We start from the raw sequence: 22,920 nt of genomic DNA, 5'->3' as shown, positions 1-22,920 counted from the left end.
CCGGAGCGAAGAAGTCCACAGCCGCGCGACACACTCATGGGCACCCTGTTCGAACCTTGCACCACATTTCCACGTCTCCGCGAGCGGAAGCTCGACTGCCTACTTCATCCAGTGGTTCACCCGCGACCGCCACGTCCTGAACAGACCCCGCGGCGTCGTGCTGCGATCAGGAACAAGGACGTCAATGAGCACTCGGTTCGCTGCGGTGCTCGCCAGCCCTCCACCATGCCTGCCCGTAGCCTCGTGTTTTGGTGGGGGATATGACGACGAGGGAGCGGCAAAGCTGCCTGGGGCGTTCCGGGTTGCTCGCAGCCGCCTCCACGGCTGTCACCCGTCGCCACCGCTCCGGGCGGCAACGGTCGTCGAAGCTTGCGGCGGCGTGCAGGTGCACTCAGCGTCGACGTCGATGACTCGGAACGCGTCTGCGGGCGGGCGTACGTAATTAACTTCAATTGCTTCAATTACTCTCGCGCAGCGTCGATAATGGCCCGTCTTGCGGGGCAAGTGCGCTCGGCCGCAGCGCCGGGGAGGAGGTGTGCACATGGGGCGCAGGCCGTCGAACTCGAAGCGCGGGCGTTGGTTGACCGGCCTGGCCTGGTTGCCCTGCCGTCGCTGATGGTCGATGACGATCGGCAGAGACCACAAATTCAGACGAGTGGTCCTGACGACGCAGGTAAGCGCAGCAGCTCGGGCGGGAGACGCCCGCGGGGCGATCTGCGATAGTATCTCGCGCATCAACAAGCACCAACGATCGAGAAAAGGCAACTCGCCCTCGCGCGCGCGCCGTGACGCTTTCCCCGCATGGTCACACCCGATCGCCCTGCTCCTCGCGTGCGTCCCTGGAGAAACGCAGCTCCTCCTCCTGCACGGCGCGCAGAAAAACCGTCGCGCGCGGGCTCGCGTTCGCGTCCGTCGCGACGCTCGACGGGCCGCCGCCGAAATGCCGTCGTAAACGCGGGTAGCCATCCGAAGATATTAGCGTTACCCGGCCCGTCGGACATCGCGCGCGTCCTCCCTAGTAACAAGCTCTAGACTGCGTTCAAGGTCGACTTCGCACTTGTCGCACGCATTTCCCGCGTCAGAATCTCAGGACCCAGCGACGGGCCCTTGGCACGGGCGTCAGGGCGGCTCGATCGGGACTAGTCTCGCTCCCTTGCGCAACGGCTTCATCGTTTCCCCAGGGTGGTGGCAATATTCTCTCTCGATCGTGACGATAAGTTTCGGTTTCGGCTCTATTTCGTCAAAGGGCTCATCATGGACGCCCGCGCTCGCTCGCTCGTTTCTAAGCTATTTCCACGCGGGAGGGGTTCCAACTCGCGCTCCCCTCTTTCTTCCTGTCCGTGACCGTCTCCGGGTCTGGCAAACCTCCCTCCCCCCCGAACCGATGTGCTGAAGCTCCCTGGGTCTGTCTGTATCATTGCCCCGCCGAAGGCTTGAACCCCCTTCGACGCCGTGTTACTCAATCTGGTTCCTTCTAATTGTCCACGCTCCTAATTAACGCACGCTCCCCCACGGAACTCAACTGTAATCGCTCGCTCGCTCGCTTTCTGTCCCTACGAATATGTCACGCACCCCCGCAGACGTGCCGGCCTCTGCCAGTAATCCGACCGACGAACGGCGGAGCCCTCGCCACCCCCATTCGCCCCACAGACATACTACACTCCCTTCCGACCGCGCAACCCAACCCCTCCACGGAACTTCCTCCACCCCTGGCACCCCTCCTCACCCGCCTCCCGCCTCCTCACCCTCGCGCGTCGAAGCATTCACGGCAGCTGCGCCCACCTCCGACCTGGATTCCGACAGGCACACGTCAGGGCACATAGCTGAGCGCTCAAGCCCTTCCGCATCATCCTCGCAAGGCGACATGGCCGACACCGAGATGGAAGCGGGCCCGAGCAAGACCACCGCATCCGAGTCTGCCCCAGAGGGCCCGCCCCCCAAGAAGAAGCGGACGCGAACGTTGACGACCCCGCATCAGGCGGCTGTCCTGCATGCGCTGCTCGCGCAGGTACGTCTTTCCCCCGCGGCGCTCGATGCCGGGCGCGCAAGGGCTCATGTTCCCGCGCACAGTCCCGGTTCCCCACCACGCAGATGCGCGAGGAGGTCGGACGCTCCATCGGGCTCAGTGCTCGCAAAGTGCAGGTGCGTGCCCCCCGTTGTCCCCGCGACCCCGCCCCGGAATCTCATGTTCGCCCCGGTGCTCGCGTAGATTTGGTTCCAGGTAAGCGACATCACTCACTTCCTCCCGCGCGCCGCGGACGCTGACCCTGTCGCTACCCCCCAGAACCAGCGCCAGAAAGCGCGCCGCCCGCGCGGGCAGCCCGCCACGTCCGCGCCCCTCACACGCCCGCCCCAGTTTGGGCCCTTCACGAACGCGCCGCCGGGCTCCGCCTCGAGCGAGGTCAGCCCGACCACGACCACCGCCCACTCTGGCTCCAGCGCGGAAGGCTTCTTCGCGCGCGGCCCCGCCGGCTTGGAGATGCCGTACGGCGGCGCGACCGCGCCTTCTAGCGCCGTCTCCGAGCGGTTCGCATACGCGCATCGCGATCCGTACTTAGCCGACGACTACCCGAGATCCAGCATCGTCCCAAGCCAGCTCGCAGGCCCCGGCATCCCTGGCTCGAGTCGGCGGCCCCAGTACGCGATGGGCGGCCAGGGCGCAGAGGGCGGCGGGTGGCGGGCGCATGCTCAGGCCCGCATGCAAGGTTTCTCCTCCCGCCCTTCCACCTCCGGCACGGAGACGGCAGAGATGTACAGGACGACGCCTCGTCCGGGGCGTCCTGCAGGGGAGCAAGGTCCTGGACTTCCCCTGTCCCTGCCGTCGGTCATAACGAACATCCCGCGCGGCCATGGCCCCGCGAGCAGCCCCATCGGTGGCTCGTACCCGTCGCTCGCCTCGCTCAGCTCGCTCGAGGCCGGCCCCAGCTCTGGCTCAAGGTTCCCTGGCGCACTCGACGACCGCGCCCGCACGCTCCCGCAGCCCATCGTCGACTTCTCTGCCCCGCGGCAGCCGCTCAACATCCCCCCGCCGTTCACGCTGCAGCCGCAGCCGCAGTGGGATGACCCCGCCTTCTCGCCGTACAACACGCGAAGGCGGTCGCCACCTGCTCTGCCCCATGGCGTCGCACCGCCCTTTGGCGCCCCCTCCCCCACCGCAACCTCTCCCTTCCGCGGCGAGCCCCTGCCCAGCATTTCTACGGTGGTGCCTATGGGCCCCCGCTCCCCTTCCTCTCTACGCAGTCCGCGCTCGCCGACTCCCCGCGCTCGTTTCGACCCCATACGATCTTCTGCAGGCCGTGCGCCGTTACAGCACCCTGCACGACCCGGCTTCCACGAATCCCCCGACGAACACCACACATCTAGTAATCGCTAATGTAAACCTAGCGCCCAAGAGCACGCGCTCGCCCTATTGCCTCCCCGTGTATATTCACGCCCCTCCCCCCACGATCGTTTCTCGACGTCTTCACGACCCCGACCACGTATACTCACGCGTAATTGCGAACTGTACCCTGCCACATAATGCTCCGGAGCGGGCTTAGCCTACCCTTAATCGCGCCCCCTCCCGTACCACACACCTTATACGTAGTATAATTCCCGCTCCCGCCCCGCCCTTCGTTCCCATCGAGGCACCGTCAATCGTTTAGCTCTAGCTCCCTCTCGATACAATACTGCGTCGTATATTCGTCTGTCACTACCACGCGGCTCTCCGCATCTGTAGCGTATGCCCCACCAGGAAGAGTAGTAATAGCTGCTTGATCTAGCTAGCGTACAGCAAACACGCCCCAATTGTACTTAGTCACGTCTCCGCCCGCCGCCCCTTGAGCCTGCTCCGCAGCGCCGACTCCTGCACCGCGAGGTCGCCATCAACCGTCCCTGTCGAGGTCCCGGACGCGTCTCCCGAACCCACCGTGCTCCGCTGAGGCTGAGCAAGAGCAGCCCGCCTGGCGGCCGCAAGCCTCGCGCGGAGCTGTGCCTGGCTACGCAGCTCCGCTTCCTTGCGCTCGGCAATCCGCTCCGCAGGCACGACGTCCGGGGCGGCCTTTGGGGGTGCCCCCTCCGCGGCGCGCGTGCGGTCAGCCCCTCCGAGCGCCATAGGAACAGACGGGCGGCGCGCAGCTGACACTGGGGCCTTCTCAGCGGTGGGAATGTCCGCTGCGTCGCGCTTCTCGGCCGCGAGCTTCTGCAGGAGCAGAGTGCGTGGATCAGCGGATGCGGCGAGCGCGGGCCCTGCGGCACCTAATCCGGGACGACATGGCAGTTAGCCCACGAGAGAAGCAGCTAAAGTGGCAGTGTAGAGTCCGACCTCTGGGTTGAGCAGCGTCCTCCGAGGACATGTGCTCCACGGCACCCACGTCACTGCCCTGCTTTGCATTGTTGGCCGTCGAGGGTTGGCTTCCGGTACCGGGATGCTGCACGGATGGCGGCACACTCGGAGAGGACACGGCTGAATGTTCATCCGCCTTGGCTAGACGAGCTCGTGTGCGTGCCATAATTTCCGGAGCGGATATGCCCTTGCCGCCCTCGTGGACCGGAAGGTGTCCTCGGGCTGCGTCTGGGACCGCATGCGCAACGTGTTGAACGGCTGCAGCGGACGGCGGAGTAGGATCTGACAAGCGTAAGAGCAGAGAAGGCATACCCTCGCCGGATGACGAGGGATCTTCAGGGCGGAGGGCCCCACCACGAGGATTTGATACTGCACTTTGGCGGGCTTGTGACCGAGCCTCTGAGGCTAGCCCGGCGTTCGACGCTTTGTCGCCGTGCTTACTAGGATGCGGACCGCTAGCGCCACCCGAAAGGTATTCTTGTACGGTCTGCCAAGGGTTCCGTCGGACGCGCACGGGCTGCTTGCCTTCCATCGACGGCTTCTGCAACGTTGAAGCTTGAGCATTGTCGTCGCCGCCGGAGGGTAGTACGTGATCGGTGCGTTTAGTCTTATCTGCAGAACCGATAGGAGGTGCGACGCGGGAGACGACGGGGCTTGGCCGGACGTTCTGTATTATTGCGGCGGACAGATCCGCAGAGCGTGGCGGCGTCGATAACGCAGAAGGGGTCATTTCGCTGCCGCCGTTGGCACAAGAGGGGGTCCTATTCTTTGCGTTCCCTAGAATGCCGGCATTAACATTGCCACGAGAGGTCATGTCCTCCTCGCGTGGGCTGTCAGCGCGGCTCCAGCCGTCCGACTGGTCCGCACTATCGTCCGCGCGTTCCTTTCCCTTCCCCTTCCCGTCGTACCTGTTTCTATTGAGGTGAGAGTCTCGCGGCGCCTGCGGAAGGCCATTTCGCGGGGTGGGAACTCCGTCAGACGGAGAGCGATGATTGCTCCTGGACTGTCGACCTTCCGATGGGTTGGGAAGCTGCTCTGTGTCGGGGCGACCGCTCCGAGACGGCCTAGGACTCCTGCGTGCTGTCCCCGCATCTCCATCTCGATGTCTTCGAGAAGAGTGATGGGTGGAGGCAGTGGCGTGATCCTCTCGGTCTAGACGAGGGCGAGAAACAGGACGAGGGCTGCGAAGGCCTGACGGGGAGGCAGACGAAGGCCTGCTCTGCGACCGGAGACGAGTACGCGGCGCTGAGCGTGACCGAGAGCGAGAACGCGATTGCCATCGTCGATTATAGTTTAAGACGTCGGGCGGGGGGACGCCAGCGGGGACGTCGTACTGGTGGGGTTTGGCCTAAGCATGCTGACTGGCAGATGTGAACACAATAAGACAGCCCACCTGCACGTTTCGATCGTATGCCGCAAGATCACGGTAAGGCGACCGAAGATAGCAATAGAGTTCTAATGGAAATGTGCGGCGCGCCCAGTCAGTAATGGAAGGCATGATCACGAGAGCACATCCCACGGCAGACATCCACGGATACTGCACCGAGCAAACGCAAGTCAAAAGGTAACCCTGCGACGACACCACACAAGACTTCGGCACGTCATCGTGTAAGCGAGCATAAAGCTACCCATTATGCCCGGTACAATACTCGGGGAGGCCCGCCGTGTCCATCAGCAACGCCTCACGATGTCTGGTAGCAGCATCGGAGGGTCATCAACAGCCGGGCGTCACAAACTTACCATGTGCGAAGTGCTCTGCATTGTCGTGTTCGTGGCCGCGATCTGCGTCCATATCCAGGAACTCGGACAGTAACCTTACGGCCGGTTCAGAGCGGATGTCCAAGGACTTCATGAGAGACACCGTGAAGGTAGTCAGGAACTAAATCAATGAGTGTGAACATGATGTCCTAGAATACAGCGCACGGGAAAACCGGCGACTAACCTCTACGTCCAACCCTGTCCATACCCTCAGCTCCCGGCGTATGAATATAGTTGCCCTGGAGATATAGTCCTGAGATGCAGAAAATTGCGCGGGGGTAGGAAATGGGCGGTAACGGGTGTACGGATTGGAAGCGACATGCTACAGCAGGAGTAAGGTTATGGTTAGGCTGATGAACGGGTACACAACTTGGACGTGGAATGGATGTGGCGCCTCAATTGATGGGGCTACAATGGCGGAAACTACTCGAATATAAGATCCTCTAAGGGGCTTCGACTCACCATAGCATAGAACTCATGCCGGTAAACCCACCTCCGCTTCTCGATAGCTCGTTCGAGCTCGTCAAGCTCTTCAAGTTCTCGTTGTCGCCTACGCCCCCATTCAACCTCTCTGCGGCGTACAGCACGCTGCCGTGCATGCTGACGAGCGGCGGCAACGGCCTGGGGTTCGTCGGCGGAGCGCAATGGGGCCAAGTAATGCTTTTGATAATCATATTTTGACCGAATATGGTGCATGAGGTATTTACCGATGTCCTGCGAGCATAATGGGCAGCGGCGAGACTGCTCTATACGGTCATAAGTACTTGCGGGGGTATTGAAGAGATGACAAGGAGTAGTGTCGTTCCTTCACGAACATGTACGACACTCACCGGTCCAGATGAGGAGACACTCAAAGCAGAACTCGTGCGAGCAGGTTGGTATCACGGTCCTGTCTGCATAAGGCTGCAAGCATATGCTGCAGTTCTCTCCGTCGGTGTCCTCAAGCTCATCGGGTTCGATTGCTTCCGGGGGATTTGGGGATTCCGAAGGAGGGTCGAGTTTCAAGCGCTTCGCAGGCGGGCTTTCCATTCAAGCTGGTAGCACGCAGCAGGGTATATAACGCAGAATACGTCGGTCTAGTCCTCACAACAGGGATGAGAGCACACAGGCGGGGTGGTGAGGGCAGGAAGCAAGAGGTGCGATCGCGTCCAGTGGTCGGAGGAGCGTTACGGGGAGTTACGGGCTCACGCTGTGATGTGATGTTGTACCTTGTCACAATATAGCGTCACGCACTTCCTGCTGGCGAGCCGGCTTCTTGGTCTGAATCCGCGACCATTGATCTGCGCTCTGCTTGCTATCTACTTTGCTCGTGCGGAGCCGCGTATGGGGGTGCGACGCACAGCCAAGAAAGCCAATCGACGAGTAGCGCGGATGCGACCAAAGATGACCAACACCTGGCACCGCTCAAGCAAAATCATAACCTCATACTCAGTACATTCACGCCGCTGAGCCTACACCATCTGCGCCCACTGAACACTGAACTAGTATTGACTTGCAATCTTGGACGAGGACGTCGGACATAGCCTGAATTTGAGATTTTAGCGACCATCCCAACGCTCTGGGATGCCGCGCCTGGTTTGGATTAAACCTGATTAAACCCGCGCCATGTGTTACGATCAGGCTACTAACGAGTAATTCCACTGCATGCGCCATGCAGATTGCTATCATGAAGTGCCTGCAGTACGTTGTGCTCAACAATGTGATGGAATACATGTCCGACGATGGAGGTGATTCGTATAACCTACGTGAGTACTTCTCGCACGTAAGTCCGAAGCTAGGTGCTAACACGGCGCGCATGTATAGTCTGGAGCAACTTCGAGATCGTCGGCGTGGACTTCTAGTGCGACGAGGCGTACATGAAGCTCTTCGAGCTCCTCAACCACACCTACGACGTTTACCTCAAGGTACCTTCCGGCCCCGGTTCCTCTATTTTCTGCATTCATAGTGCTCATACTGACGCCACCGTTTGCGACTGTAGCGTTGGGGCGATGCACCAGTGCACAACATCGCTGTATCTCCGTCTGCGAACAAGGACCAGATCCACTTCTTTGACAAGATCGGATACGATCACAACCCATAAATCCACTGCCGGCGCGGCGAGGGTTCCGCTCAAGTTCCGCTAGTGGGCAGGGGGGAAATGCGACTTTGGTTCGTCCTCGATATCTTCCAAGTTTTTTTTGTTTTTTGTTTGTATCCTCGTTTATTGCCCTCGAGGGCCTGGCCCTATGGTAGGCAATACAAAACTGGTGTCTACGAGAGCGTGAGCGAGCGATCGTCTGACATACGTAAGGGGGAGGGAAGGTGCAGCAGCCGAAGCCGCCGCGGGCACAATAGTATGGATGGAGAGAGGCAGAGAGAACACGGAACCGAGTCAAGAGAGGTGACAATAAGCTACTAAGTCTTGATTGATGTATGGCTTTCCGCCTCTCTGCATCCTTTGTGGTGTACTGTCTGGCTCGGCTGCACCCGGGTAGCATAAGTCAGAAGGCGCGGAACCGAGAGGAACCAGGGAACGTCATAGCGCGATGCTCTGCGCGCGATCGTCCGAGTATGGAGACGGCCTTACTGGATGTGGATCGTGACGTCTAAGCCGACTCTGTGAAGAGCAGGTTGACAGGTGGGGCTTGTCGAGGACGGTCGATATATATACCTTGAAGGTTGGCCGATCGTCTTGATTCGCGCCTCCATCTCTCCTTTCATTTCCTACGAACATACTGCATCACCATGGCCGACAAGCTTGAGGAAGGACAGCACGTATCGTACGTCGTCGCCATTAACGGTCTCTTACATGACGTCCCTCATGCAGTGCGCAACGCGACGCAGGTGGCGCTGGGGCAACGGGAATGTCGAGGGCGATATCGCGGAGATCGTCGAGGAGGGAAAGGCACAGGTGACCAGCAACAAGGTGAATGCACACAATATTCCTCTCTCAGAGTCTGTATTGACTTGGCGTCGTCGCTCCGTAGAGGAACACGATCACTCGCACTGCGCGAGAGGGAGACCCCGCTGTGAAGATAACACGGAAGGGGGTGCGTAGCGTGTTCAAACTCGTCCAAGCTTAATGTTGTCGTCTGACGTGTACGGATGTGCCCCTAGAACGATGTGGTGAAGCTTGCGCACGAGCTGAACGAGGTAAAGGAAGCCGAATGATGGTTGAACACGATTTGTGCGTGCTCGCGACGCAAGACGGACGTGATTAGGTTGAAAGTATAGTGGCCAAGTCACGGATTGATGATACGAGCTTTCAGGCTGTACCAGTATCGATAGCACGACTGCAGAAAGATAGGTGGCGGGGTGAATAGATATCAGATTCGAATGTAGATTGCCTTCGCGACTCTCATGCCATGCAATGGGAGCAGATGATCTCCGCGACGCGGCATAGATTAAGCAGCCATAAAAAGTTAGACTAAAAAGCAAAGTACACTACGTACAATACAGCATCCTCGACGGACCTACCAACTGGCCTCCCCTGTATGGAAGTCCAGGACCCCAACGAGCGGCGCCAACCGCTCCGAGAAAGCGAGGTGCTGCTCTTGGAAGGCCAATTCATCGGGATGGTCCACCAGGCCCAACACAAGATCGTCGAGCGCGTGCTCGCCCGGCTTCCCCAGCTTGCGACGTCGGTTCTCCAGGCTTGCTGACACGGTATCCAAGAGCGTGGCTGGGGTCGCGGACAGCCCGTACAAACGCAAGGACCGTAGCTTCGGACAGAGCACCATGTCCGCGCTGGGGCCTGCGTCGGCCCCTGCGCCGTGGGCTGCAGGCGCCGGCGCATCTCCGGGGTCCAGCGCCGAGAAGATCACGTCGAAGGAGACGAGCAGGGTGTCTTCGGATACAACGAGATCCAGGACGCGCAACGTCGGGTTCGCCGCGAAGAAGTCTCGCCAGTTCACCTGGGAGACGACCGCGGAGCTGACCTCGATGGTGACGTACTCCAGCGGCGAGTCGCGGAGGACCTCGATGACGTCCTCGGGGCCGACGTTTAAGTCATCGCCGAAGCCGTCGTCGGGCACATCGAGCCTCAAGTCGAGAGAAGCGCCGTCACTCGTAATTGGAGCTGGTGTGGTCGTGTATCCTTCGACACAATGGACGTCGGAGAACATGACAATGTGCGCCTCTACGATGGTGGTGAGGATGGGTAGACAGCGTCTATCCTTGGGAAGGAACGCGTTGATGTTCGCGGTGTTCCCCGCGAGTGTTTCGCCCTGTTGGGGGGCACTCAAAGAGATGGTGGCGCTGGCGGGGAGAGTGATCATGGAGAGCAATTGCTTGATGAGCGGTCCTTCTGTATTAGTCACGGCAAACTTCTGCAATTTGCTTAGCACCACACTGTCCATGCCCGCGAATGGCGATGCGCTGCCGAGGTCGCAGACCCGTATGTTGGACAACACGAGTTCTTCGATGTTCTCCATGCGGCGCAGGGCGTCCAGGAAGGTCGCAGTCTTCAACATGGGGGTGCTGCGGACGCAGCCGGTGAGACTGAGAATTCGCAGCTGCGCGAAGACAGAGAGGTCGCCAAAGATGTGGATGCGCGAGACCCTGAGCTCCTCCAGCCGAGGAAAGCGTGCGGGAGAAAAGTCAAGGATCAATTCAGCAGCTTGCGGATCGATATGGGCAAAGAAGCACCGCAGCGCGGGCATGTCATTGTCCATGAACTGGACTAGTGCAGGCACGGTATCGGCTGGGATCTTCCAGAGCCTGAGGCGACGCACACGATGAAGGTGGGGCGCGACGAAGGGGGCGGCTTCGGGAAGGGGATGAGTGAAAAGATTCATCATCTCTATGGTGACCTCCGCGCCTCTTGAGCGCGCTAGACCGGTGCGCAATAGGTTCGTGCTGCCCGTGACTTTGAGGTTCTTCCAGAGCTTCGCGGCCGTCGAACCGACAACGAACCAATGCCTGCAGACGCGAAGGATATCGGTCCAGAAAAACGCGCGCGAGAGGTCCATTCCCTGAATATGGTTGAAGATCTCGACGAGCAGTTCGACGGGTAGTCGGTTGATAGGTGCCCCAGCGTTCAACAGCGCGTACATAGCCTGTAGTTCGAGCTCTTTCTCGCGTGCTTGTGCAAGAAGCGCACCGCGTCCATTTGCATCTAAGGCTATGGTCGTAGACATGTGCTCAAGCGCCTGAACCCCGTAGTACGGTGGATGGAGCTCCGTAGTCCTCAGGGGGTCCAAGAGGGGTGTGGTGTCCGTGCTATACGGTTGAGTGACGCATCCGCCACGCATTAGAACACAGCACGTACTTGACATGTTGCTCTCCGAGCACCCGACGCTGATTCCGCGGACGCATGAAGGGCTCCATCTTGTTGAGGCGTGTGACGTCCAACTTGCACCGGTATACAGCGCAGAAAGCTAGACAAAATCCGTGCAGACAGAGTGAAGTAGCGAAAAGCGAGGATGTGGAACACACCCAAGAGGCGCAGCGCAGACTGCGGGCCGAGAATCTAGATCCTACTCGTTCGAGAGCATCTGACCCACTGGGAGACAATCCTCCGCCGGAGTCCGCCAGACTGTGATGGCAGACTCACGTGAGTGATAATCAGGGAGATAACAGGAGATACCTACCTTTTGAGGCAGGTACGTGGAGATTAACCCCTAATCAAGCGCCCTCTCACAGGGCGCTACTAAACTCACTATAGGGCCTACTACGGGTGGTGGTAATGCGAGTAAATAAGAATTGGAGAGATCTTACACATGCGCGCGAGTATATAATTTCCATCTGAGCGTTCAGGTAAGCAAGCGCGACGTGCGCGTGGCTCGCGCGAGGTCGCGCGTGGTTTACGAGGCAATCGCGACCTCGCGGCGCGTGGCGCGACTTCGTGAGCAACGGCCCGCCCCCTTAAGCATTTCTATCGCCCCCGCGTTGCTTAAAAATTGCTTCAGAACAACATGTAAAGTGTTATCCCGCTCAGATAAAAGTTATACGAGTTTGTGGGGCTTTATAGCATCCCTTCCAAGTTCATAAGATCAGTAATAAACTACTAAGAACTTACTCCTCCGACTAATATCTCTCTATCACTTGGAACTTGTGTTAAGCACTCAAGAAGAGTACATTGATACTATAGCATGAGTTTTCGAGGCGGCACTGTGTTTGTTCTACGGAAGCCAACTATCCAGTAACGTACTACAGTGTTCTCGCGTGGTATAACAGCGAGGCGCCCAGCGGAGGCATTACCATATAGGGGGGTTTATGGCGCTTACATTACTATTTGGGCACCGGCTTATACGAGGCGCCGAGAGCCGTCCGTCAGAGTCCGCCGGAAAGTCGCAGTCCCAGCGGGTCGGATGGTTTGACTCGTTCAGATCTCAGATCTCGGGGAGTGCCGTGGCCCGCGCGCCCGTGGCCAGCCGTGGCCCTTCAAGTTGCCGGGCTACGGTCGCCAGCAGTGCCGAAACCGCTGCTTACCTTCTACCTGCAGGTGAACGTACGGAGATGGGCAGAGCCATATATCATTAGCCAGGTTGCCAACTTCAATGGCTCGCAATCAAGGCCCTGTTCAATGGGTTGTAGCGAGTGAGTGCAGCAGATTTCACGAAACTGCAAATAAAATGTACCAAGAAATCTAACAAATATGTACTTACCTATATCGCAACACCCTCAGCGACGAGCTTAGATAAATTGAGAGTTACGGCATGCGAAGGTCCCCACCAGCGGCACCATCCGCTCTACAAACGCAGCCCTGGCGACAAGGAAGGCCGCATGGTTAGGCTGATCTACCACGTTCAGCACCAGCTCCTCGAGCGCGTGCTCGCCCGCGTTCCCCAGCCTCCGCCGCCGATTCTCCAAGCACGTTTCCACTGTATCCAGAAGCGCGTTCAGGTCGGCCGGAAAGCGATGCAATCGCATGCGCCGCAGACTCGGACAGAGGACGACGTCGCCAGCGGCAGTGCCAAGACCTGCATCCTCCTCTACCGTGCTGGAGGGAGGCAACGTGTCCCCAGGCCCAGGATCCAGCGCCGCGAACATCAAGTCTGGGGTGAAGGCCAGTGCGTCCGGGATGGTGGTGAAGTCCAGGCGGCGCAGAGTCGGCAGCGCAGCGAAAAAATCCCGCCACTCCACCTGCGCAACTATCGAAGAGCTCGTCTCGACGGTGACGGACTCTAGCGGCGAGTCACGGAAGACTTCGACAAGGCCCGCAAGGCCGATTCCAGCACCGGCTGCGCCTCCCAAGTCGTTGGCTTCGGGGAGCTCGAGGATGAAGAGCACAGGGGGGACCGCGCCCCTGGTCGAAGCTGGCACCGCCGCCGTATATCCTGCTACGATGTGCTTGGTGGCGGACGTGTTGATCCACGCCTCGGTGATGCAGGCAAGCACAGGGAGGCCGGCGCGTCTGTCCTCTGGCAGCATCCCCGCCATATTAGCGGAGTTCCCCGCCGCTGTTGTGCCTCGTACAGGAGAGCTGAAGTGGACGGTAGCTTCGGGAGGGATTGTGATGACGGAGAGCATCTGCTTGATGAGCGGCCCTTCCATGTTCACGACGAGCTTGCGCAGTTTCCTCAGCACTACGCGATCTTTGCTCGCGAACGACGGAGACCCGCCGAGGTCGGATACCAGTACACCGGACAGGACAAGGTCCTCGATATTCTCCATGCGACGCAGTGATTCCAGCAACGTCGCGGTCTTCAGTGTGGGCGCACCGACAGAGCGACCGGAGATATGGAGAGTTCGTAATTGCGGGAAGATGGGCAGGTTACTCCAGACGCAGATGTGTGAGACCCGGAGGTCTTCCAAACGGGGAAAACACTCCGGAGAAAGGCGAAGGGTAAGGTTGCGACCGCGTTCATCCCCGGTCGCGTGAAAGTGACGCAGGGCAGGCATCGCGTTGTCCATAAACTCGACGAGAGCAGGGACACTCGTAGATGGGATCCTTCCTAGCCGGAGGCCACGAAGGCGATGCATGTGGGGCGCAACGAAAGCAGCGGCTTCCGTGAGAGGGTGGGTCCGGGCACACACCATCTCCACACTGAACTCTGCTGCACTTGAGCGGAAGAGGCCAGTGCGCAACAGGTTAGTGCTATCGCTGACTTTGAGGTTCGTCCAAAGATTGCCCGCCGTAGAGCCGACGACGAACCAGTGTCTGCAAACGCGAAGGACGTTGGCCCAGTAGTGTGAGGGGTCATCTACACTCTGGAAACGGGCAAAGATTTCGACAAGGAGCTCGACGGGAAGTTGGTTGATGGGTACGCCGGCATTCAGGAGAGCGTAAACGCCCTGGAGTTCGAGCTCCTTCTCTCGTGCTTGAGCGAGGAGCATGTCGCGCCCGTCTGGGTACAATGCTGTAGTCGTGGACGTGTGCTGGAACGCCTGTGCGCCGTAATACGGCGGACGTAGCTGCCTCGTCCTCAAGGGGTCCAAGAGAGGCGTAGTGTCCGCACTGCAGGACTGAGAACATATTTGTGAGACAGCCGAGGAGAAGTGCCCACTTTGTAGATTGGCGTACTTGCTGTCGCTGAGGACGCCGTCTCGGATTCATCACCTGCTCCGAATTCACTGCGCGATATCGTCGCACGCAAGCACTGTGAGTGCTAGAGCAATCAAGAGATCGTCGTGGTACGGATGCGCGAGTCGGCTAGACGCTCATCGATCATCAGCGTTAGACATAAGTATATTTGGCTCTATTTGGCTTCCAGTGGTACCCGCAAAAAAGCGCTCTTAGCGCTCTGCTAGCATCCATCGTCTTCCAAAAGCCCTCGATCCCAGAGACGTAGGTAGGCATATCTACACGACACAACTGCACGCTCAAATAGCGCTGATAATGATATTTTTGTCGCAGAAAGCATGACGGACCACCCTAACTCGTGGCCGCCATACTACGGGCTGCCGCCTATTAAAGGTGTTGCAATGTCTACGCCCTTCGCTGCTGCAAAACAGGAGGAAGAACTGCTTCAAGAGAGAAGGAAATGGCTGGAACTCGAACTTCTGGGGACCAACGCTCTCATCAACGCCTGCGCGCCGATCAATAAGCTCCCAGCCGAAATACTCGTCCTTGTCATGCAGTCCGTCCAAGAAAGCTATGGTGCAGATCCCATAGGTCAGACTGAGTGGCTTCCTATGCTACAGGTTTGTCGCCATTGGCTTGCGCTCGCTTCAACTACCCCGGTACTGTGGCGGACACTTGTTGCCGGGACCAGTTTGAACTACCTGCGCACGGGGCTCGCTCGATCCAGAAATGCAACTGTCACTATCTCCCACACCTACCCCCTGCTAGCTGGCGAAGTGATACAGCTTCTTACTCCACACATACGCCGCCTCCGCCAACTAACTCTGGTCACGATGCTCAAGGAAGACACGGCGCACGTCGCTGCTTTACTGCGTCATCCTCTGCCTGCCTTGGAACGCTTCGATTTCAGCGTCGTCGGGCTTCCCCTTGAAGATCAGGATGCGGACATCGAGCTAGCATCCCATTGTCTTCCTGCGCTTCGCCATGCCATCATCAAAGGCATCGATATCCGTCCCTCGTCAATCCTTCAGCAACTGACGACCCTCCACCTGTGTAACTGGACCGAAGAAGACCGCATGCCGACGTTGGACACGTTCACGAGGATCCTGCATTCCTGTATCAACATAGAGGAGCTCCACATCAAGAACGTGTGTTGTCGGGATGTAGATTCTCCTGCCGCCACAGACATCGTGCGGACCGCGGTCTCTAAACTGCGGTGGCTTCACATAGACACCGATACCAGGACTGCCAAGCACACGCTGTCGGTTCTCTCTCTCCCGCCCACCGCGCATGTCACGATACGTTGGTACATCACAGACCAGACACCGGCTGCGGACTTCACGCTCGGGTTTCTCGCTGTCATGCCCGACGACCGGACTGGCCTGCTCTCCCTCCTCTCCGGTCTCAACACTGCGAGGGTGCAGCTCTACCACGATGAACGCAAACTCGTGACGTACGCCGATGCTCCGCCGGACTCCGAAGACAGCCCCGGGCCTACTTTCACGCTCTCGATCACGAATCCCGATCTAACGCGACGAGCAACACCGCTTCTCTTCCAGGACGTCCTGAGCATCTGCGCCCTCGCGCCGCTCGAGGACCTGCGCATCGATACGGAATCGTACAAAATTCCGCTCATAGACTGGCGCGCCGCCCTCGCACCGTTCGCGCAGCTGCGCAAGCTCGCGATACTCGGACTTGGGAGGGGGAGGCCGGGGGATCCGCCGTGCCCCGTCATCTCCAGCCTGAACCCGGAGTTTGCGCCTACTGGGACCAGCGACGAGGACCGTCTCGTTTGCCCTGAGCTGCGCACTCTGCGGGTAGAGGGATTCGATGTTCACCTGCAGGGAATCTTGCCAGGGTTGCTGTCGATGCTTGCGGCGCGGAAGGAAGTGCTCGGGTGGAAGAAAGCCCTTGGAGAGCTGTCGTTGGAGCTGGACTACCATCGGACGGATGAGTACTTCGAGCAGTGCAAAACGCTGTACACCGAATTTCTCGGCTCGCTCGTGGAGAACTTGGTGTACGAACGCAACCTGACATAGATGGCGGTACGTACTTGTCCATGCCACCTTGTTTGCTCGCATGCTGACATGTTATTGTGGTCGCAAGGGAGTGTCGATTCCGTTTGGTCGATATGGCTATCGTTACTAGGTGCAGTGGCGTCAGCCTACTCTCTTCGGTTGTGATCATCCTCTGAAATTTGAACTTTCAGAGTAATCGCTATACGTTATGCCCCTTCTTTTCAAACACGATCAGTCTCGTGCGCATGATGGAAGGGATTCGACCGTCTTTTGGGCCACGCCGCTTACAGAGACAGTTGTTTGCAGTTGTGAAATGTAAGGACAATGCGGTGGGCACCGGCGTGAACAATCAGTACGCCCGGGCCGATCAGGGGCATGGTATGCAGTGTTGGGTCAATGCGGATGTGGCTTATAAGGAGCAAGATTCTATTGACACCTCACCTACAGCCTCCTGCCCTCCAACCACAACTTTCTGCGAAACTTGTGAGCCACTAACTCCTCCGTCCCCGCGCTCTCTGACTGATGAGCAATTTCGCTAGATTAATTCTAGCCACACTTGACGAACAGCACCTCCATGGCAGCCTCTGATCACGTAGGGCGCTCCGTGTCGAACTGGCCCGTACCACGCCCGTGGATGAGGTATGTGTTCGAACATCCGCGTAAAGTCTCACTTCTTTACATATGAGGTAGCACAACTACCACCCCTCGCTTGGACCCGCTGCGGAGTTCAAGCCTGCATCCACCCTACTACGGGGCCCCTGCGCTCGAGAACATGCACCTGGTCACCGTACTGGACGAAGACGTTCGCGCGGAACTCACCGCAACAGTCCGAGCACGGGAGCAGGAGCTGCAGAGCATGTACGCTATCCTGAACATCGGCGTCTCCATCAACCGACTGCCAGTAGAACTGCTCGTCGAAGTTTTCACGCATCTACAGCAGGGCGATCTAAAGCTCGGGTGGCTCGACACTCTCCGGGTCTGCAGACACTGGTTCGTGGCCGGGTCGACGGCTGCGAAGCTCTGGAAGAACCTCAGCGTCAGCGGCAGCACCAACCTCTTGCGGACGGGCCTCGCCCGCTCTCGGGCCGCGGAACTGAGCATCTCAATCACACCCTACATGAACAATCTACTCGACGTCACCGGTCTCATCAACCCCCACCTACATCGGTTGCGTACGCTGAGGCTCGGAATGATACCCCCGACGGACGTTCCCTCTTTCGCTGCCTTCATGGAAAACGACATGCCCGCATTGCAATCTCTCCAGGTGTTCGTCAACCGTATCTCTGGTTTGGAAATGGCCCTGGACCTTTCGCCGACTCGTTTCCCTCAGTTACAAGATGTTTACGTCTCCGGCGTCCAGGTACTCCGCAATCTCGCGGTCGCTTCGCAGCTGCGCAAGGTCAACATCAACGATTGCCTCGGGAAGAACCCTGAGCTCCAAACTTCGGCGCTCCTGGACGCCGTGCGCAACATGCGAAACGTCAAAGAGCTCCTGATGCAGCACATGTACGTATGTGACGTCAGCAAGGCCCTGACGGTCTCGGTTCAGAACAGAGTCGTACTGGAGCAGCTCGAAAACGTTATAATCTACACAGACGGGCCGCTTTTGAAAGCGATTCTCTCCACGATCGTCATACCTCCTACGGCGACCGTCTCCTTACTCTGCTCGTTCGCTGCGGACACCCCGGAGGGAAATGCGCCGAGTTTCCATGCGGTAATCCCGGAAGACCGACGCGGCCTCCCCATCCTCTCGAAGATCGTCGCTGTGCGCGTGACTGCTATGGATGGCGAGCACACGTTGGAGGGTTACGACGATGACTCTGAGTTCTGCGACACAGGGATGCCTTGCGGCGCTCCCCAACTCGAACTCTCCATTGTCATGCCCGAAGAGGACGCCGACTTCTCCGTCCCAATCGGCCTCGACGACCTCGTCCACGTCTTCCGGGGTGCACCGCTCGAGCACTTGATCATCGACACGACGCTCATAGTCGCTGCCACGTCCGATTGGCGCAAGATTTTCGAGGCCTTTCCGAAGCTGCGCACATTCAGCATCACCGTAGAACAAGACGACGAGATATCCAACGTCTCTGTGCAGCTCCTCTCTGCGCTGGATCCCGGGGACACGCCGCCGGCAGCGCTCGCTCGCGGGGACGACGGAGAGCGCCTGCTCGGTGCAAAAATCCTGGACATAGTTCCGTGCCCGGCCCTGCGGCGTGTGCACATCATTGGATTGGGGACGCCAGCGAACACGGGCTGGCTCCTGGACACCGCCGCCGCGTGCTTGGAGAATAGGAGAAAGGTGCTGGACAGGCCGGACGAAGGCATTCGGGAACTCAAGCTGGAGTTGGATTGCCACAACGATGATGCGCATTTTCTCCGGGTGAAGGCCGCTGTTGAGAAACGCCTGGCGCCGTTAGTCGATGTTGTATCGTATGAGACTGGCGATATGTGGTAGATTTGTAACGCGTGTAGATTGCATGAACATTCTTTGGGACTTTCTTCTTGTGTCGAAAATATTGGAGGCGATGCCGGCTCAATGTCTTGAAGTTGTATCAGCTTGTACTACTGTGGTGCACCACCGCAGTCACGCCGGCGCTTGGCCTGAGAGACCGACTCGGCTCGGGTCTGTTCAAACTTCGACTCATCCCCACTCATCTCAGGCTGCGAGTCCCAACCTCCTCTTTCCGGACACCCACCTTTATCTGCATAAACGGCTAGTCTAGAACGTATACCGGTGCCAAAGTTCGTCGAAAGTACGGTATGTGTGACAGTGTCCTGTTTTTGTTGGTCTTCCTGCAGTCTCTAAGGCTACATTGCTCATAGCTTTCCAATGTCCAAGTCAGAGGATTTGTCGGTCAGGCTACGCGCTGACGCCCTGCATTCACCATACTACGGCCTTCCGTCTTCCGAATCAGAGTCCGATGTAGACGCTCTGGCACCGATAGACGAGACTCTCTGCCACGCTACTCTACTGGAAGGGAAGAGGAAACAAGAGGTGAAACTCCTGCGGACCAACGCTCTCCTCAATACCCACGCGCCGATTAACTCCCTCCCCGTCGAGATGCTTGCCGCGATCCTGTGGGCTCTTCAAGACAGTTATTCAAATTCGAAGACACCGGCGAGTCGGCTGCAGTGGCTTTCCACCTTGCGGGTTTGTCGTCACTGGTTTGTCGTCGCAGCTACCACTCCCAGGTTGTGGTGCGACCTAGTCGTTACGGGGCGCTGCCTGGACTACTTCCGCACTGCTCTCGCGCGCTCAAAGAGCGTCCCTATCTTCGTCTCGGTCACTGGCAGGTTCCACCGAGCCGATGAAGCCTTGAAGCTCCTCACCCCACACGTACACCGCATCTCTGGGCTCCTTTTGCAAGTATTTGGTCGAAACAGCGTATCGCCGCTCATCGCGTTTCTGCAACATCGCATGCCTACCCTGAGCTCGATTTCAATCGCCATACCTAATCAACATCCCAATCGTGACGAGGTGGTGATCGACTTTTCTCCTCAACGATTCCCCAAACTTCAGGCTGTTTCCGTCCACGGCATATACCTTTGTCCTTCGACCATCTTCGCACAGTTGACCTGCCTAGAGCTGAACGGCTGGGAGCGTTTGATGCAGCCCGAACTCACGTTGGACATGCTCACCATGATTGTGCAGGCCTGCGCCAGTAGCATTCAGGAGCTCAGCCTCGTCAAAATGGCCTGTCATAGTCCGACTACTCAGCATTCAAATCTCACCGCGAGAGTCGAGCGCGTCGCCATGCCATGTCTTCGACGGCTTTCCTTCAGGAAAATGGAGAGTTCGACGGTGAAACACATCCTCTCCGTCCTCTCCCTCCCATCTACGGCACACCTCGCGATTCAATGCCGGGGTTTCGAGAACCATACTGCAGAGCTCGTCCAAGGGTTTCGAGTCCTGATGCCGGAGGACAGGAGCGGCTTGCCTCTCCTTTCGCACCTCACGCACGCAGAGGCATACCTCTACGACGGCAAGCGCAAACTCGCGGCGGGTTCTTCCACTCCTTGCGGCGACTCTCATTCAAGCCTCACCCTCGATCTGGAGATTTCGGACTACAACACGGCACGCGTAAGAGAGCCCCCTCTCTCCGACGATGTCCTCGACATCCTCCGCACCGCGCCCCTCGAGCATCTGCGCATCGAGCTGCCGGCGCACAAGATCCGCCGCGTCGACTGGACTGCCATGTTCCTGCCCTTCTCCCAGCTTCGGCATCTCGCCATTCGTGGGATCGGGACTCACGACGACGCGGTGCCCATTTACAAGAGCCTCACTCCGTGCCTCATGCCTGAACCTGGCGCGAGCCCCGAGGAGCGCCTCCTGCTGCCGAAGTTGCGGTCGCTGCGGATCGAGGGCTTCGACGCAGACAACTACCTCCCCATTGCGCTGAAGGTGGTGCTGGAGGATAGGATATCTTGTCTAGGCAGGGCCGGGGCCCTGGACGAGCTCTACTTTCAGTTGGACAACCATCGGTCCGGGGAGCATTTCGAGGACAGAAGAGCGGCGTATTCGGAGTTCTTCGGGTCGTCTGTACAAACATTGGTGTACGTGCCCGGAAAGCCTGACTGGTAGGTCGTTCAAGGTGAACAACCAAATGGGCGAGTACAATGTCTTAGTACGGTACGGAAAATATTCCACCTTATGCGTATACATGACTGGATACATCAAGCTGAACAATCATAAATAATAGAGATCGTCGGGGACATCAACATGCATCATTGACCAACGTGACCGCAGTGTCCAGACGCAGCGGGATGTGTCTGACTTGACGACGCATCATCCGTGAACGACACTGAAGGCATTGACTCGGCGATATCCTTCTCTGCGGGGTCAGCCCTCGTTTGGGGGACCTTCTTCTCAGATGTCCTCGGCGGCCGCGCTTCTAGGCTCTTAGGCACCTGCGCCTTGTTGGTGGCCGCCTTCCTCTGCTCCCAATACGCCTTCTCCTCCGCGCGCAAATCTCCGGGGAAGTAAAGCGGAAGCAGGGCGAGTCCCACACCCGCTTCCCTTTCCTCTGCACTCTGCAGCGTCGACATCACCTTTTTGTCCGTGAGGTCCGTGACGACGTCGTCCTTCGTCGTACGCTCGAAGTGGAAGCCGAGGGCGGCTGCGCTGCGCCGTGCGCCCGCCGCGACGACATTCTGCACCATCCCGAGGCCGCCCACAGCAAGCAGGTACCACGCATCTCCCTGAATACCCTCCACCGCCAAAAGCAGGACGACCCAGAGCACGCAGAGTACCGCGGACATGATTGAGGTGAACACCGTGCGCTGGAACCGCCCGCCCGCGAGGTCTTCAAGCCGGATTCCTCCGCTGTCGGTGATGACGACCATCGCAAACGCGCTCCCGTTCCCGCGCGTGATGCACACTACCTCGCGGCTGCCCTCCTTTACTTTGCGCGCTGCGCGAAATTTCTCCTCGCGCCACTGTGGCAAGCCACTAGCGGTCAGCGCAAGCACAGTCCCGCCCGCGGTCACCATCAGCGGGATCCAGTTCCCGTTCAGCGCCCCGGGGATGGCCGCGATCGCGAGCTGCGCGAGGATCACGAGCACACCACTCCAGTACACCCAGTCGCGCGCGGGGAAGCCCGCGCTCCCATTGCGGCGCGTGCGGAAGAACACAATGGTGAGTGGGCTGTCCTTGACCGCGTGCTTCTCACTGTCCCGCAGGAGGCGACTGAGCACCCAGCTGGCGTTTTCCCGTCCGTACCCCGAATGCGCATTCACAACTTGCGCCGTAATGTCCGGGGGAGGAAGGAGACGTCCGTCGCCAACCGCTGAGGTGAGCGCGGAGACGGAGTACGCGAGCCAGCCGAAGGAGAATGCGACGGGCGCGAAGTGCGACGGGCCACTGCCTGCGAGCTGCGCCACCGCGCGCTGGACGATGTCGCCGCCTATGATCATGAGAATCGAGAGTATGTCGTCCGGGCTCTTCCAGGAGCTGCTCTCCGCGGAAAAGTAGGGTTCGGTGTTGGCGGGTCCAGCGCCGCCCGAGCGAACCTGGTGCTCGTGTCCGAGGAGGCGTCGTAGCTGTGGTGGTGGCATCGAGAACGCAGTGAGGAGATGCTGGATTAGGCCCGGAGGACGCTGTTATCATATAGCTGGCAAGGTAAGACGTTCAGTCCTGCGGTCGACACGTAGTAGTATCCGCAAACGCTGTGCATGTTCATTACCTGTGCGAGCAAAGGATTCTAAGTACGATCGAGTCCACCAGCCCATCGTGTGACAGGCAGAGAACTTCATAACTCCCCCGGCCAGGTCCACCACGTTGAAAGAACACAAGCTTTGACCAGGTTCGGATTCGACGGCTCTGAAGTTACAAGCTAATGCATCAGTAGACCTTGCCATCACATGCAGCACATAGC

At 58.8% G+C, this 22,920-nt stretch overlaps 9 protein-coding genes across 9 annotated transcripts; 4 read left to right on the top strand and 5 right to left on the bottom strand.

Moving 5' to 3' along the window:
• Positions 1–1,748: 1,748 nt before the first annotated feature.
• On the top strand, positions 1,749–3,373 carry TRAVEDRAFT_67138 (uncharacterized protein; the record flags this gene model as incomplete). Its single annotated transcript, XM_008045958.1, has 3 exons — positions 1,749–2,008; positions 2,071–2,142; positions 2,222–3,373. Exons 1-3 carry the CDS (start codon positions 1,865–1,867, stop codon positions 3,371–3,373), a joined length of 1,368 nt encoding a protein of 455 aa, XP_008044149.1. The 5' UTR covers positions 1,749–1,864.
• Positions 3,374–3,796: 423 nt separating this feature from the next.
• Positions 3,797–5,604, bottom strand: TRAVEDRAFT_52991 (uncharacterized protein; the record flags this gene model as incomplete). Its single annotated transcript, XM_008045957.1, has 4 exons — positions 3,797–4,236; positions 4,304–5,232; positions 5,295–5,476; positions 5,533–5,604. 4 exons carry the CDS (start codon positions 5,602–5,604, stop codon positions 3,797–3,799), a joined length of 1,623 nt encoding a protein of 540 aa, XP_008044148.1.
• Positions 5,605–5,672: 68 nt separating this feature from the next.
• On the bottom strand, positions 5,673–7,111 carry TRAVEDRAFT_40298 (uncharacterized protein; the record flags this gene model as incomplete). Its single annotated transcript, XM_008045882.1, has 5 exons — positions 5,673–5,779; positions 6,065–6,203; positions 6,267–6,404; positions 6,545–6,828; positions 6,913–7,111. The coding sequence occupies 5 exons, from the start codon at positions 7,109–7,111 to the stop codon at positions 5,673–5,675; spliced, it is 867 nt and encodes a 288-aa protein (XP_008044073.1).
• A 1,695-nt stretch (positions 7,112–8,806) lies between these two features.
• Positions 8,807–9,232, top strand: TRAVEDRAFT_40297 (uncharacterized protein; the record flags this gene model as incomplete). Its single annotated transcript, XM_008045881.1, has 4 exons — positions 8,807–8,841; positions 8,906–8,987; positions 9,049–9,111; positions 9,179–9,232. 4 exons carry the CDS (start codon positions 8,807–8,809, stop codon positions 9,230–9,232), a joined length of 234 nt encoding a protein of 77 aa, XP_008044072.1.
• Positions 9,233–9,534: 302 nt separating this feature from the next.
• TRAVEDRAFT_74946 (uncharacterized protein) lies at positions 9,535–11,389 on the bottom strand (the record flags this gene model as incomplete). Its single annotated transcript, XM_008045956.1, has 2 exons — positions 9,535–11,281; positions 11,331–11,389. 2 exons carry the CDS (start codon positions 11,387–11,389, stop codon positions 9,535–9,537), a joined length of 1,806 nt encoding a protein of 601 aa, XP_008044147.1.
• A 1,209-nt stretch (positions 11,390–12,598) lies between these two features.
• TRAVEDRAFT_31761 (uncharacterized protein) lies at positions 12,599–14,634 on the bottom strand. The gene is made up of 2 exons (XM_008045829.1): positions 14,512–14,634; positions 12,599–14,462 (listed from the first exon to the last, which is right to left on the bottom strand). The coding sequence occupies exon 2, from the start codon at positions 14,339–14,341 to the stop codon at positions 12,698–12,700; it is 1,644 nt and encodes a 547-aa protein (XP_008044020.1). The 5' UTR covers positions 14,342–14,462; positions 14,512–14,634; the 3' UTR covers positions 12,599–12,697.
• A 232-nt stretch (positions 14,635–14,866) lies between these two features.
• TRAVEDRAFT_52986 (uncharacterized protein) lies at positions 14,867–16,567 on the top strand (the record flags this gene model as incomplete). The annotated part of the gene is made up of 1 exon (XM_008045955.1): positions 14,867–16,567. The coding sequence occupies one exon, from the start codon at positions 14,867–14,869 to the stop codon at positions 16,565–16,567; it is 1,701 nt and encodes a 566-aa protein (XP_008044146.1).
• Positions 16,568–17,120: 553 nt separating this feature from the next.
• Positions 17,121–21,128, top strand: TRAVEDRAFT_52985 (uncharacterized protein; the record flags this gene model as incomplete). Its single annotated transcript, XM_008045954.1, has 3 exons — positions 17,121–17,185; positions 17,237–18,958; positions 19,370–21,128. 3 exons carry the CDS (start codon positions 17,121–17,123, stop codon positions 21,126–21,128), a joined length of 3,546 nt encoding a protein of 1,181 aa, XP_008044145.1.
• Positions 21,129–21,271: 143 nt separating this feature from the next.
• TRAVEDRAFT_134605 (uncharacterized protein) lies at positions 21,272–22,600 on the bottom strand (the record flags this gene model as incomplete). The annotated part of the gene is made up of 1 exon (XM_008045953.1): positions 21,272–22,600. One exon carries the CDS (start codon positions 22,598–22,600, stop codon positions 21,272–21,274), a length of 1,329 nt encoding a protein of 442 aa, XP_008044144.1.
• Between the last annotated feature and the right edge of the window lie 320 nt (positions 22,601–22,920).

This window comes from Trametes versicolor, assembly GCF_000271585.1.
Source record: "Trametes versicolor FP-101664 SS1 unplaced genomic scaffold TRAVEscaffold_13, whole genome shotgun sequence".
Lineage (NCBI taxonomy): Eukaryota > Fungi > Basidiomycota > Agaricomycetes > Polyporales > Polyporaceae > Trametes > Trametes versicolor.
This window is presented reverse-complemented; position numbering and strand designations above follow the sequence as displayed.

What these genes read in the sequence shown, in the direction of transcription:
- TRAVEDRAFT_31761 (XM_008045829.1), bottom strand. Translation starts at nt 14,341, where the DNA reads ATGCTCCTCGCTCAAGCACGAGAGAAGGAGCTCGAACTCCAGGGCGTT.